The sequence below is a fragment of the Vipera ursinii genome (assembly GCF_947247035.1).
Source record: "Vipera ursinii genome assembly, chromosome: 5".
Lineage (NCBI taxonomy): Eukaryota > Metazoa > Chordata > Lepidosauria > Squamata > Viperidae > Vipera > Vipera ursinii.
The window spans coordinates 95219840-95236317 of record NC_139518.1 but is presented as its reverse complement, the minus strand read 5'-3'; the positions used below and the strand labels follow the sequence as shown (position 1 = coordinate 95236317).

The 16478-nt window shown below is 40.7% G+C and overlaps 1 protein-coding gene across 2 annotated transcripts in view; it reads right to left on the bottom strand.

Annotated features, from left to right (window-relative positions):
* The window catches only part of OGDHL (oxoglutarate dehydrogenase L), a 59468-nt gene that overhangs the window by 5688 nt on the left and 37302 nt on the right, over positions 1-16478 (bottom strand). For both annotated transcript variants that reach the window (XM_083364188.1, XM_083364189.1), the window contains 4 exons: positions 16035-16162; positions 4194-4372; positions 2979-3050; positions 848-973 (listed from right to left, as the gene is read on the bottom strand). In XM_083364188.1, coding sequence (XP_083220314.1) covers positions 848-973; positions 2979-3050; positions 4194-4372; positions 16035-16162 — 505 coding nt within the window. The remainder of the gene's footprint in view (positions 1-847; positions 974-2978; positions 3051-4193; positions 4373-16034; positions 16163-16478) is intronic.

Sequence of the window (16478 nt, the reverse complement as noted above, 5' to 3'; positions counted from 1 at the left end):
CTAGACGCCAAAGGCGCACGGAACGCTGTTACCTTCCCACCGGAGTGGTCCCTATTTTTCTACTTGCATTTTTACGTGCTTTCGAAATGCTAGGTTGGCAGAAGCTGGGATGAGTACCAGGCGCTCACTCTGCTACGCGGCACGTGGGATTCGACCCGCCAAACTGCCTATCTTCTGATCGACAAGCTCAGTGTCCTAACCCACTGAGCCACTGCGTCCCTTTTTAGGTATCCATTACCACTGGCCAAATGCTTCTCTAGCAGAGTGTCCACTGTGTTCTTGCAGTAATCATAGTAGAGAAGACCTCAGCGTTTTATAGCCCCTAAGCCACCTCTGGCCTTTTGGGACGAGTAACAGGCGCTCACTCTGCTATGCGGCACTCGGGATTCGACCCGCCAAACTGCCGACCTTCTGATCGACAAGCTCAGCGTCCTAACCCACTGAGCCACCGCGTCCCTTTTAGGCTTTCCCATAAGGAAGGTCAAAGGGGAAAGCCAGATTCATTTATCAACCGAGTTACTAATTTAACCACAGCAGGGATCCGCTTAGCAACTGCGGCGATAAAAGGGTGCAAAATGGGGCAAAACCCACTTCATTTTTGTCGTCGTAAGTCAGGGACCAAACCAGAAAAGGTAAAAGCAGCCAAGCCCAAACATAAGGGTTGGGACAAATTTCCCAAATGGGCTGAAATATCATTTCCAGATGGCTCCTAAATAAATCGGCATCGTTTTTTACGGCTTAGGACCTTTCCATGATATCAATCTGGCTTCGTCCCTGGCAGAGGACCGTGATTGCCATCCCTAATTTTCAGGCAATGGACGAATGACAAAACCCAGCCAAAACTTACAGGTTTCCTGAAGGGCAGCAAAATCTGCCTTCGCAGGACGTGGCAATAACTGGCCGGTGTTGAGCAGTTCACGACGATCCAATTACAGTCGTAGAGCTGAGAAACCTCAAAGTCGTCTTCAAACTGCTGGAGAGGGACAGACAGGGGAGTTATTAGGAAGCCAGGTGCTGCTTCCAGGCCATCTGCTACAGCCATTTTATCTTCCTGCGTTTAGACACTGGCTGCAGGACGGCAGGGGAAACGCAGCCCTTTCAAAGGCTCGTCTCGTTCAGACGAACCTGGACCACTTAGATGCTCCTTGGACCGTCACAAAAGGGCAGTCAGGGGAATCGGCCGGTGAAACCCAGCTCCTGGTGACAGCCCGCAAAGACTCACGCTTTTCTCTTGCGCCTTTTATCTTAGGTTGCGCTCAGTTGTGATTAATGCCAGTGTAATAATTCAGAGGTCGTTAGGAAAATAATACTGACGTCTTTTTTCCAGTTAGGAGCAATTTTGTGCATAAAGAGTGGGACCCTACAAATACTACTAAAGATTTTTTTTAGTCTTGGGACCCAGGATTAAATTCCAGTCTTCTGTTCCCACTAGGGAAGACCAAACTACTCTTAGCAACTAACTATGAAACTATATATCTCTATCTATCTATCTATCTATCTATCATCTATCTATCTATCTATCTATCTATCGATCGATCTATCTCTATCTATCTATATCTATGTATCTATGTATCTCTATATATCTATCTATCTCTATCTATCTATCTCTATCTATCTCTCTATCTCTATCTATCTCTATCTATATATCTATATATCTATATATCTATATATCTATATATCTATATATCTATATCTATCTATCTATATCTCTATCTCTATCTCTTTCTATCTCTCTCTCTCTCTCTCTCTCTCTCTCTTTCTCTCTCTCTCTCTCTCTCTATCTATCTATAAAGGTAAAGGTAAAGGTTCCCCCGCACATGCGTGCTAGTCGTTTCCGACTCTAGGGGCCGGTGCTCATCTCCGTTTCAAAGCCGAAGAGCCAGCGCTTGTCCGAGGACGTCTCCGTGGTGATGTGGCCGGCATGACTAGACGCCAAAGGCGCACGGAACGCTGTTACCTTCCCACCGTAGCGGTCCCTATTTTTCTACTTGCATTTTTACGTGCTTTCGAACTGCTAGGTTGGCAGAAGCTGGGACGAGTAACAGGCGCTCACTCTGCTACGCGGCACTCGGGATTCGACCCGCCAAACTGCCGACCTTCTGATCGACAAGCTCAGCGTCCTAACCCACTGAGCCACCCATCCCTATCTATATCTATATCTATATCTATATCTATATCTATATCTATATCTATATCTATATCTATATCTATCTATCTATCTATCTATCTATCTATCTATCTATCTATCCATCCAATATTTGGGGTTCCCTGCCTTTGAGTGCCAATTGTTAGGAAGAGGGATAAAATTGCACACAAACGGTCTCATTGTGGGATTATAATACATAACTCCTCGGTTGCTGTAGAGACAGATTACTGGACAAACTTGGTACTTGGTGCGATTCAGCTCAGCTCTTCCTCCATCCTAGGACAACTGTCGACACCCACAGTTAATTTCCCTGATACATTTTAAAAACTGTGAACATTTCAGCCAAAGTTGCTCTGGGTAAATGGGATGACTGAAAATATTAAAATTATGCGCTCTGGGTAACCTATTGTAAATCACGTGAGGCAACTCTGCTTAGATCAGATCATTTGAGTGGTGGCGATGAGGTCTTGTTTGCTTTTATTTTGTATTCCTGCCTCAGGGAAATAATAGGTATGAATTGGCCCTCTATCTGTCCATAAGCATTTTGCATTTTACTAATATGTTGGTGATCCTGGTTGTGATTTTATTGATTTCCTAGCAAGGAAGATTTTAATGACTATAAGCAGTGGGTTTTTTTCTTTTTTCCATTGTCAAAAGATTGCAATGTTTAATCCACCAGATAGTTACACATTGGCTTTTCTTTTCTGAAGCCTGCTCAATTAATATCATTGATGATCTAAAACCAGTGTTAGATAGGAAACATTATTAACGAGAATGAAACGGCAGCTTGAAGAGGTGGCAACTGTGAGAATCGATCAATAAACCTACTTACAGGGAATGCGTCAGGATCATCGTTACTCATCTGAAGGAACCTCTCGGGCCTGGCTGACGAATGCTCTGGACCCTGATAATTACATCATTTGAAAGAAACAAAAAACTTTAAATTATCTACCCTCGTCTAGATCCAAATAAAATTGCCATGTCAGGCAGAACTGCTTCCAGCACAGTGCAATACAAAATCGACAGCTAACAAAGGACCCCCCCCAAGATATACAAGCTGGTCCGGCAAGATTTTTTTAACAGTAGAAATCCTGTTTGAATCATTACGTGAATTTATATCACTGGATTCAAGCGGTTGAGTATAAGCTGTAGTCTCCACCACGGATGGCTGCCCCACAGACTTAGTGACTCATTGCTAAGTGGGTTTGTTGTTAAGTCTGGAATGCTTTATAATTCCATAAAAATCTCTCAGCCTCCAGACTTACTAAAACGAGTGGGGCTTACTCTCCAGTTTATATTAAATCGCTTCAAAAAACATTGGCAATCTTCTTCACTAATATTTTTTATTCGTCGCAAAAGATTCACACCACGGGAGAACTATTAAAGATGTGAGGATGTGAGGGTGCTGGGTGGGTGTGGTCAGTTGGGTGGGTGTGGCCCATCGGATGGGTGTGGCCCATAGGGTGGGCGTGGCTGCAGTGGTAACGGTAGAATGGGTGGGACTAAAAAGTTCAATCAATCAGTTCCAACTTTGCCAGATCTTTTTTTTTCCCGCGAGAAGTTGAAATTGATTGCTTGATTGAACCTTTTTTTTTTTTTTGCACACGGCGGCGGAGGCCTAAAGCGAAGACTTTTTATAAAACCCAGCTGAAGGCCTAGGACTGGGGCGAGGATGCACGTGCCCACAGAGAGGGCTCCACGTGCCATCTGTGGCACGCGTGCCATAGGTTCGTCACCGTGGTCCTATAACATTCTGGACTGTCTTTGGGCTTTAATGGGGTAGATACACATGATCATAGAAAGAATAACAGAAAAGCAGAGTGACAGAGTTGGGAGGGACCTTGGAGGTGCTCCAGTCCAAGCACACCACCACCACCACCCAAGCAGGAGACCCTATGCCATTTTGGAAAAGTGTCTAATCTCTTCTTAAAACTTCCTACATCTTAAAAAGCTATTCATACAGGAATGGCAAAATGCATTATTTCAAAGCAGCAGAAAGAAAGAAAAAAAACACAGAAGTTTTATTCTGATTTGCTGAAAGGCCTACCATTCCTTCCATTCCATGGGGCAAAAGGAGGACAATTCCATTGTGACGCACCCACTTGGCTTGCCCAGAACTGATAAACTGGTCAATGATGCACTGCGCTGTGTTGTGAAAATCGCCGAACTGAGCTTCCCAGCAGACAAGCGCGTTGGGACTCGACATCGCAAAACCAAGTTCAAAACCTAAGCCAAGAAAGGAAAAGATGCTATTAAGCCCAAGAGGTGCCAGAGTGGGCAATACAAGGAGCCCTTGTTTAGTGACCTGTTGTGATTCAGCGTCAGCCTGTGATACCGGCAGCTGAGCCTGATGATTCTGAAGAGGAGGAGGAGGAAGGGTTTGGAGAGCCTTTGGTATCAGAGGGAGGCTCTGATGCTTTGCAGGACTCTCAGCCTGGCCCCTCCTGTCATGTTCCTCCTCAGACTCAGCCCTGTGAACACGAGGTATTGGATGTAGACGATTCACAGCTGGATCTATTCAGGGACGCTAGGAGCCGGAGGCAATCCAGCAGAGCAGAACAGAGGAAGGCAATGAGGCAACTCGGGAGAAGGCAAAGAGAAGCCACGCCTTGGGACTGCTGATAAAAGGGGAAGGTGTGGGAGGTGCTGATTGCTGAAGGCAACCGTTTGAAGTTCTTCTGCTAGAGTCCTGATCTGTTATTCCTGTTTAACTCTTTGTTGAACTTTTGGTTTAACTCTTGTTTGAACTTTTGGTTTAACTCTTGTTTGAACTCTTTGTAAATAAATTTGGTTGGGTTTTTTCCAGCCTGTTGACTATAAAAAGGGGTTGTCCCTGACATTCAAACAGGGCCGGTCGTAGGCTGGAACAGAACACGACCGGCAAATCAGGCACTAAGCGAAGCATCGTAAAACTGCCACAGGGCTTAGGATTGGATGTCAGCTTTCCTTTGCTCCATTTACAACCTGCAAAAGTTGCAGATGGTCATAATGCTACTTTTCCACCATTTTTGTAACTGCAAGCAGTCGGTTAACAAGGACTACCTGTAGCTATGGTTCAGGATGGAATTATTGAGCTCTTGATGTGTAGCCAGACATGCGCTAAACATCTGGAGGATGGGAAACCCGATTGGAAAACATCAAGAACCCAGCTAAGCACAATAAGATAAGACAACCTTCATTGTCATTTGCCTTAATACACAATGGCATGCATTAAAATGAAATTCCAATGCTCCATGCTTGAAGGAAGGAATGGCACCCACTGAACAATGTCACCATCCCAAGAATAACAATAATAACATAACAACAGCAGCAGCAGCACCAAAAGTGCCAAGTTATACAAAAATGACATCAAAACTTATATTAATTACAGTCCATTTTGAATACTTCCTGTCACGCTTAGACACTCTGAAAACAGAGTTACCGGCCAGGTTCAAAGGCTAAAGTAAGGTATTAATAGATATCTCTCCAGCATTATTAATCAATAGAAACCCTTCCTTATAGTTTCTCTGTCAAAAATAATCTACCTTCTGCACCTCCAGCTCAGAAGTCATCACAGTTTCGGAAACAGAAATATCAGCCTTTGTGTCAAAACTAAAACTAAAACTAAAACTAAAACTAAAACTAAAACTAAAACTAAAACTAACTAAAATTAAAACTAAAACTAAAACTAAAACAAACTGAAACTAAAACTAAAACTAAAACTAAAACAAACTAAAACTAAAACAAAAACAAACTGAAACTAAAACTAAAACAAACTGAAACTAAAACTAAAACTAAAACTAAAACAAACTAAAACTAAAACAAACTGAAACTAAAACTAAAACTAAAACTAAAACTAAAACTGAAACTAAAACTAAAACTAAAACTAAAACTAAAACTAAAACAAAACCTAAAACAATCTAAAACTAAAACTAAAACTAAAACAAACTAAAACTAAAACTGAAACTGAAACAAACTGAAACTAAAACTAAAACTAAAACTAAAACTAAAACAAACTAAAACAAACTAAAACTAAAACTAAAACTAAAACAAACTGAAACTAAAACTAAAACTAAAACTAAAACTAAAACTAAAACAAACTAAAACTAAAACTAAAACAAACTAAAACAAACTAAAACTAAAACTAAAACAAGCTAAAAATAAAACTAAAATTAAAACTAAAACTAAAACTAAAACTAAAACTAAAACTAAAACTAAACCAAAACCAAAACCAAAACCAAAACCAAAACCAGTTTAGGAAATCTGTACATCAGTTAAAAAAACATGACAGCTCTTAGGAATAAATCTAGTCTCTATTTAGTTATATAGTATAGGGTAGTCCTCGACTTTTGGTCACAATTAAGCCCAGAATTTATGTTGTTAAGTGAGACATTCGTTAAGTGAGTTTTGCCTTATTTTACCGCTCCCCTTGCCACATTTGTTAAGTGAACCACCGCAGTTGTTAAATGAGTAACACGGTTGTGAAGTGAATCTGGCTTCCCCATTTGACTTGGCTTGTCAGAAGGTCGCAAAAGGGGATCGGGTGACTCCGGGACGCGCCAACCGTCATAAATATGAACCAGTTACCAAGTTATCCAAATGTAAATCATGGGACCAGGGAGATGCTGCAAAGATCGTTAAGTGTGAGAAATGGTCAGAAGTCCCTTTTTTCACTAAACGAACTGTTGTAAGGCAAGGACTGCATGTATTTGGTGAAGTATCAACTGTGGAGGTAGAAAATTAACTTGAGTAAAGACAGAAAAAAATTATAGTATACTTAATGCATGATATGCGGCTAACAGGGCCAAAGTTGGCGCAGTTTCAATTCCTTAAAGGCAGACATTATTCTAAATTCAGCTGGAATGCTGTCAAATGTTAAATGAATCTCTTGGTGTGTGTTTTTTTCTCTGTCTCTCTCTCTCTCTTCTCGACAAAAGGATTAACAAATTTATGGTAAAATATTGACACTGGGGATGAACTGGGGCATTACATAATCGCTAAAAGAACGGGAGGAGAGAAAAAAAAACCTATTATAATGACCAGCACGATCCTGTTCGAGCAGAATAATAGGAAATGGTCAGAATAGCTGTCATCACTCTGTTGTGTCATCCCATAATACAAGATTTCAAGCAGAGCTGGAGACCTCATGAAAACATGAAATGATGCTAACCTAATTTTTTTTTAATAACCCAGCACAACGCCGAGCTATTTGTCTTTATGTCTCCTGTGTCACTTTGGCAGACAATGCTTGTCAGATAAAAGATCTCTCTCTCTCTCTTTCTCTTTTTCTCTTTCTCTCTCTCTCTCTCTCTCTCTCTCTCTCATCTTCTGCCTTCAAGCTATCTTTTCCTTAAGTGTTTGAACCGAAATAGGTCACGGGTTTGGTAAGGGTACAAAGGGATTGTTGTGATGCCTGTTAAGACTTCATCTTCAACTTAAGTCAAAGGGAAGGATAAGAATACAAACACCTGCCCATGTCCTGTGCTGACAGAGGACCGTGTGTATACAAATTTGAGTAAAACTAGTTACCAGAATGATGGGGAAATCTGATGGGGAATAATTCAATATAGCTGGAAAAATAAGACTTCCGAGTGGGGAATTCATTTTCCGCACTTAGATCCTGAGTTTGCAAATACGGGGGGGGGGGGGGGGAAAGAAGGAATGATGTGGGGAAAAATCATTCTGGGCTCCTTAAAATCCAGTTCATCACTGCAGGGAGCTGGTGAACTTTCTTTGACTCCCGTCCTCAATGTTAAATTTACTGAGCTGAAGACAGTAGGGTGAGCTCTGATAAGAAATTGGAAAGGAGGCCGCCAACAAATTCCAGGGCTGTTAAACTACATTTCAAAATCCAAAAACACTTCGGAAGATGATGCCATTAAACTCTTCCCATGTCATTTGTGAGCTAAAGTCGACGGTTTCACCGCAAAGTGAGGAGGAGCCAAGCCTTGCTCCAAGTCATCTGAAATTCTCTCTCTTTTTTTAACCTGTGAAACAACAGCTAGGAAGAGCCGATCTATGACGTTCGTTCTTTTTTTTTTTTAAAGGTATCAAGCACAGAGTGAATAATACGCTGGGCAGTCAAGTTAGAGGACAGGAGACAGTGCCGGAGTCAAAGAGGTTTGGGCCGAACGGAACTAAGGACTAAGTTGGACGCAGCAACCTTGCTCGGAGAGGCTCCTTCACAGGCCTTTATTTATTGGAGCATTTCAAAGCATTCAACAGCATCTGGTAAACGTTTCTTCCTGTGGGAGAGATTTTGGCTACATTTGGCAGACATTTCCTGGTTTGCTTTGCTACTTCCACAACAGCTGAAAAAATACTACATATATATGTAGAGTTCATGTTTTATAGATAGATAGATAGATAGATAGATAGATAGATAGATAGATAGATAGATAGATAGATAGATAGAGATATAGATCATATATATATATACACACACAGATAAAGGGTATGACTAACTGACGAGAACATAAAGAGTTCGAAATGATCATCTTAGCCTCCCAAATTCTTTATTAGCAATTTGAATAATTTGCACAAATAATGAGCTGTCATAAGTTGACTAGTTCCTGTGGATAAGCCCTGAGCCGGGCCAAAACAGGAATGAAAGAGTTAATTAGCAAGGTCCATTCAAAAAGCCTTGACAAATACTTAAAAACATACATTTGCCTTGCCTTCCAGCTAATATAAGAGAGAAGGAACCCGTGGCTCAGGAGGTTAAAACACTGCCTGATATATAATCAGCCCGGGTTCGAATCTCAGATAAAGGGTATGACTAACTGACGAGAACATAAAGAGTTCGAAATGATCATCTTAGCCTCCCAAATTCTTTATTAGCAATTTGAATAATTTGCACAAATAATGAGCTGTCATAAGTTGACTAGTTCCTGTGGATAAGCCCTGAGCCGGGCCAAAACAGGAATGAAAGAGTTAATTAGCAAGGTCCATTCAAAAAGCCTTGACAAATACTTAAAAACATACATTTGCCTTGCCTTCCAGCTAATATAAGAGAGAAGGAACCCGTGGCTCAGGAGGTTAAAACACTGCCTGATATATAATCAGCCCGGGTTCGAATCTCAGATAAAGGGTATGACTAACTGACGAGAACATAAAGAGTTCGAAATGATCATCTTAGCCTCCCAAATTCTTTATTAGCAATTTGAATAATATACACACACATATATATATATACATACATACATACATGATTTTAATTTTAATTTTAATTTTATCTTAATTTCTGTACTTATTATATGTTTTGTTGTTAGCCGCCCTGAGTCCTTCGGGAGATAGGGCGGGATATAAATCCCATTAATAAATATATATATATATATATATATATATATATATATATATATATATATATATATATATATATATATCCATCTATCTATCTATCTATCTATACACACACAGTATATATAACATATGAACTCTACATATATATGTAGTATTTTTGGAAATAAAAAAACTACAAAAATGAAATCAGGATATGTATGTATGTGCACATACATACAGTACATATCCTGATTTCATTTCTGGATTTTTTTATTTCCAAAATTAATAATAAAAATAAAAAAACATGTACAAAAAAACCCCTCAAATATATCATTCACACTGGCATTAAATATAAAAAGTCTATCCTTATCTGATGCATTCTCCTCCATTACGTAACAGTAAACTTTCCCAACTATATTGGATAAAAATGCTAAGTTATATAAAAATATGTCTCTGACATGGAAATTTATTTATCTAGCAATCCAATCCACCCGACCTCAGTTCACTATCTAGGTAGGTAAAATGAGGACCCAGATTGTTGGGGGCAATTAAGCTGACTTTGTAATAATGCCGCTTTGCAGGGGGGGGAGCCCTAATAAGCAGGCATATACATAGAATGAAGGCTATTGCTAAGCACGTTGATTTGTGCTTTAGATTGTAAGCTGCCCTGAGTCTTCGGAGAAGGGCGGGATATAAATGGGATTAAAATAAAAATAAAAATAAAAATAAATCTATCTATCTATCTATCTATCTATCTATCTATCTATCTATCTATCTATCTATCCAGACATAGAGACATTCCTAAGCAAATGCCCGAAACATCCATCCTTCATTATTCCAGACTGAATCTTTAAAAAAAGAAAGATACTTTGTTAAAGTTGATTTTTTTCATATTTTAGTTAAAGGTTGCTTGTTTCTTGGTTATCTGCTTTTTTTTCTTTTTCTGACTACTAGTTTCATATTATTGTGTTACATTTTAATCTGATTGACAGGGAAATATTTTTGTTCCTTAACAGCCTACAGGCAACAAAAGAAACTAAGATTCTATTATTTTATTTATTTATTTATTTATTTTAATTCCATTTATATCCCGCCCTTCTCCGAAGACTCAGGGCGGCTTACAAGCTTAGCAGTAGACTTCATTCTATGTATATGCCTGCTTATTAGGGCTTTCACACACACACCCAAGCGGCATTATTACAAAGTCATCTTATTGCCCCCAACAATCTGGGTCCTCATTTTACCTACCTCGGAAGGATGGAAGGCTGAGTCAACCCTGAGCCTGGTGGGACTCGAACCTGCACTAATTGCAGGCAGTTTGTGTTACTTAAGGAGGCATTAGCCCACTGCTCCACCAAGGCTCTTATTAGAACATCATCATCATCATCATCATTGATAACAACAACAACAACAAAATAATAATAATAATAATAATAATAATAATAATAATAATAATAATAATAATAATAATAATAATATGGGTGAAAAAATACACTACAGGGTCACAAAAAGGCTGATAGCTGAAAGGCAGAATTGGATACAGCCCTTGACAAAGGCAAACATGCTGAATGAATGGCATCAAATATAAAAGTTGACAGTTAATTGAAAATAACTTTTTTTAAAAAAAATTGCAAAGCTAACTACCTCAACCTTTACACACTGCATTGCAACAGGAGTCATGTTGCTTTCCGAAATTCTTATTCTTCCTGTAACTCTTATCATTAAACAGACATACATCCTAAAACCAGAGAGCTCGTGGTACAGGCAGCAAATCCTCTGATTACAACTGATTTCAACTCCCCCCATTGACTACATGCCACGGTCTATGTGGTCAATTCACTCACTTGCATTCTGCAGGAACCACCAATTTTTCACACTGTCCCAAGAATTGAGATAGTGGTTCTTGAGGGCTTCTGTAGTCTGTCACCATAGCTTCAACCCACCAGCAAACTCTTGACAGGTCTCATGTACTTGTCACTTATGATGCAGACCGCAGAGACTCAAGCTTGCAAACTATTTCAAGAGGAAAGGCCTCCTGGAATTTATCGTATTTGCAATGTATTGGGCCTTTTACTTGAGCTGTTTCCCCGTGTCGTTGAATGCTGCTTGAGATTGCTTAATCAGGGAGCCTGTGTAACGGTCGCTAGCTTCCCAGACAGGCAGTCTGCAGGACGATCATTGGTTGGCTCTAGGGCGGGAATAGGTTCCTTCAAACCTCTTGGCCGCCGCCTAGTGGCCAGCAGTATAAGTAGCTGCATAGAAGCCTCGGTTACTAGTTCAGTTCCTGTTATCCAATAAAGCAATGTTCCTGTTTGAACTCTCTCGTCTTGCTGCCTGCTTGCAAGAAACCCAGTACACAACAGTATTTAGTTCACAGAATTAATGTCAATATTATACAGGCAAAGCTGTTTTAGCTTGGGCTGCATGACAGCAGTACCTTTTCATTACCAGGCTCCAAACAGCTAACTCACTGCTAGTTGAAGAACACAAGAAATGAGAGAGGATTATTAAGTTAGTGTCAAAAGGAATTAAAATATAACGTAGGGTTGGCTTCTAAAACCACCGTATCATGTCCATAGAATTGTGGCCTCTCCTACCCAAAAGTTGGAGAATTCTACAACCAGGGCTTTTTTTCTCATAGAATGCTCAGAACGGAGTTCCGGCACCTTTTTTGGATGGAACCTTGTAGGGTAGGCAAGGCGGGCTGTATGACATGCGTGAGTTCCGGCACCTTTTTCTTTTACAAAAAAGTACTGTCTACAATTATTATGTCTTCCTCAAAGTGATGTTTGTTATCAAGAGAAATTGTCACACTCTTTTATATAAAAGTAATTTCTGTTGTGGGTGGCCCGTAGTATACACCTATGTCAATGTCATTCTTTTTTCTTTCTATAATGGCCCCAATGTATTCAAGTCGGTTGTCGTCATTGTTCTGCTGCATTTCTGCAGAGATGTAGTTATTTCTTGTATATATAGCACAGCTCCACCTCCGCTTTTATTAGGTCTGCTTTGTTTAAGTAATTTAAATCCCTCTAGCTGTATATTCCATTTCTGGGTTTCATCCCGTCAAGTTTTGGCAATGGCAAGAATATCAGATCTGCCCTCATTTACCTGAGTTTCTAATTCACCCTGTTTATTGCTCATACTCTGTGCATTGGTGTGTAGGCCGAGTCTTTTTCGACTGACCCACTGTTTGTTCTCCACACAACCTGTTTTGTGCCTGAGTGCTAAGTTCTTCCTTACCACTTGTTCGATTAGTGTACATAGCGTATCACTATGAAAATCTTGACTTTTCTTAACAGCAATTTTAACATTCTTCACCGTACAAACATCTATGTTAGAAACACCAACCACCTTGTTAAGTTTTAGTTTGCTGGGGACAGAAATGTTGTGTATCAATTAGCTCTCGGTCCCCGTTATTCAGTTTAAATGCTTCTCCAGAAAACCCCCGAATTTTGTACCAAGTAACTCAGCCCCTTTCCGCGATGGATGCAAACCATCCGGCAATGCTCTGACAAACCGAACTGAAGCCATTTTCATTTTGTCTTCGTTGCCACATTTTAGTTTAGAGATATTAGATTAAGGAAGAGGTGTGTGGGGGCGGGAATGTGTAGTTTCTCAGGTAGCCAAAACAATTCGTATCTGTGAGAATCAAGGTCATTTTGGCGGGCTGGAGAGCCTGCATTTTGTAACAATTGTTGAATGTGATTTATGACAGTAAATTGGGGCGGGAATTGCAATTGTAACTTTGTAACCGAGGAGAGGGGATTTTTAGTCTTGGGTTCACCTATGTATGTGCCGATACTTTGCTTCCTAAATAAAACATTCTCTAAGGAAGATAGTTTTTCCTTGAAGTTCTTCTAAACAGTTTCATCTAATGGAACCATGACATTCACCCAAGACTCACATTCAATTTAAAACTCATGGGTTCCTGAGTTCCTGTCACCTCTTCAGGGTCTCGGGAGGATGACAAAGACTCAGGAAGGACCCAAAATGGAGAAAAAAAAGGAACCTGTCACTACCGCTGCAACCACAGCGACTAGATCGGTGGATGGAGCTCAGGCCATGGCTCCGATAGGAAGTGTGATAACGGTAGCCCCGGCGGTGGGCGCAAGGCCAAAGGAACATGAGGGCCAGCGGGAACACATCTGGTCATCGGAGTGGGCCCTGCCTAGCGGAGACTCTTGGTGTCCAGAGATAACCCAGCCGAAGAAAAAGTTCTGCAAAGGCTGCTGAAGCTGAATTCCTGCCACCCGCGAGTCATAATCTCCAGAGCTGAAAGGCGCTAAAAACATGGTTAACTTGATCTAACGGACAAAGTCCCAGTTCTCTTCTATTTATGTTGAGCCATTCCTGCCAGCAACCCCTGGGGCTATGCAAATGCCAATAGAACCGGTGACTCAGTCCCCAAGTGGCTACCTTGATCCAATGGACAAAGTCCCAGTTCTCTTCAACTTGGGTTGACACACTCCTCCCAGCAACCTCTGGTACTAGACAAATTCAATGCAAGTACAACCAGTGTCTAAGTAAATAAGCAAATGTTCTGTACCAGCCTGCTACCGGCCCTGCAGAAAAGGCAGGGACAACCCCTTTTACAAGAAGACAAGAGGCTGGAATTATGCCTGCCAAATTTATTGCTACAAAAACAAACGGAACAAGACAAACCAAGAAACAGGAGCTTTAAGAAACAGGAACTATCCAAGCGGTTGCCTTCAGCAAACCAGCCCTCCCACACATTCCCCTTATATAGAGTTCAGGGCGTGGCTTCTCTCTGCCTCCTTCCAAGGAGCCCCATTGCCTTCCTCTGTTTACTCCTAATTGACTGCCTCCTGCATCGGGCGTCCTTGAACAGGGCCAGCTGTGGGTCATCTTCATCCACGCTGTCAGGCTCACACAGCTGGGTCTCCGTGGTGACCAAGTGGGAGGGGCCTGGCTGAGGGCTCTCATCAGCAAGATCTTCAACCCCCTCAGCAAGGTCTTCAACACCCCCCTCCTCCTCTGAGTCGTCCGACCCAACTGCCGAACCCCCAGGCTGACCCTGAATCACAACAGCAAAACCATTTCTGCAATTGAGAATGTTCTTTCTTCTTTCTACAATTATCACTAAATATGTCTTCCAATCAGAAGGATACTAGGGATTTTAACATTAGCATTGCCCCAGCAAAGGTTATGGAAGCAGTATTTTTATCTGAGGAGCCCATTTTTTTTAACTATCTTTGTATCAATATACCTAAAAGTCAAGTAAAAGAATTTGTGAAATGTTAAAATAGTTCCATACCTTTCTTTTGCCTAATTAATAGTATTTTGCTACAGCAATTTTACATCCTACTGCAATATACATCTTTTCTCTCTTTTTCTCAAGGAATTGCAGGAAGCAGATGTTATTTCATTTTTTAAAAAAAATTAAACCACTCGCATTAGAGCCATTATTCCTCTACTTTCATACCCATCATAACACTCATACCATAAGCTTGTCTCTTTTACAATTTTTACAACTTACTATGCTATATAAATGGCATTTGATTTAGAGAACATCATGCTGAAAGATAATTTGAATGTATTTTCCACTTCAAGTTCAATGGCCATAATGGCATTACTGTAGGATACAACCAGGCTGAGGCCAAGGGAAGGGTCAAACGTGTTATAAGTCTCAACTCCCTTTGTGCTCACAAGTGATCTAAATCCAGCCCTCCTTGAATTCCACTGACTCTTATATACCACCAATTGGCTCTGACTGTTAGCAGTTCAGATTCTTGTAGAGAGCTTTAGCATACAATAAACCTATATATTCATTGAATGGTTTGGACTCCTGATTTCCTACGTTTGACATTACTAATATGACAACGCAGAATATTTCTGGCATCTTATATTTCCTTCCCAATGGTAGCCACCTAAAATTATGTTAATAGAAAAGGAGCTAGGGTTTCTTTCCTGGGGTAACACAATAAAAAACACACACACTCTCTCTCTTTCTCTCTCTCTCTCTCTCTCTCCACATCTATCTTTCTATCTCTATCTATCTATCTATCTATCTATCTATCTATCTATCTATCTATCTATCTATCTATCTATCTATCTATCTATCCTAGAAAGTACAAAATCTTCCAACTCTGGGATACGTGAAAACAACAGTTTATTGTTAAAAACAACGGTTTGTTGTACAAACAACTATCTATTGCCTTAGCTTTCGTCGGTCCCCTGCTGACGTCTTCAGAGTGAAAACTGGAAGTTGGAGAGTCTGCTTATAAACCTAGCTGTTCCTGCACTCTGCTCATTGAGCGTGTAATAGGTCTATCCACTCTAGCCAACCGTCATCGCTCTGACTGCCTCGCGCCCACCTGTCCGCATTTGGGTCTTACCGTCCTTTCTCCTCCCATCGTTCCCTTCCTCGCCTGTTCTATTATGCCCGCCCCAGACAATCCTGTCTTCTTTGGCGGCGTTTCATCAGTTCGTGTCCATGCAGGTCTTGCCCTCCCTTCCTCTCATCCCTGTCCCCTCGTGGATTGTTGTTTTTAGAAAAATCTAATGAATACATTGGCATAATATCAAAATATAGTTCCTTCTGATTGTCAAAGCCATGCACAGCCATTTAAGCTAAATAGTGCCAAAAAAACCCCGTCCAACTTACCCAAGACTCCGTATTCTGAAAGAGAGCTGTTGCAGACCGTATAAGGAGCCTGTTGCTCCCAAAGGTGATTCATAGGAACACAAGTCCTTTTGTCGACGTTTTGATCATGCAGCACATGGTGGCGATGGCTACAAAAGGTTTTCCCGCAGGCCGGTTGAAAAAGAATTTGAAAAACAAAATGCAACGGAGGTATGAAAAACACTGACTGTTTGGGCACCTGAAATGTAGTAGCGCTGCAAGAACTTTCGTTGAATCCCGAAGCTGCTTTTCCCAAAGGCAACCGGACTTTCTTCTCGTTGTTGTTGTGTGTTTTTTTTTTCCTGTGAAAACTTTTCGCTTGTCATCCAAGAACTGAAGAGGTTTCTTGGATGAGAAAGTGAAACGTTTTCAAAGGAAAATGATGAGAAAGTCCGGTTGCTTTTTGAAATGAACCTTTATTGTCAA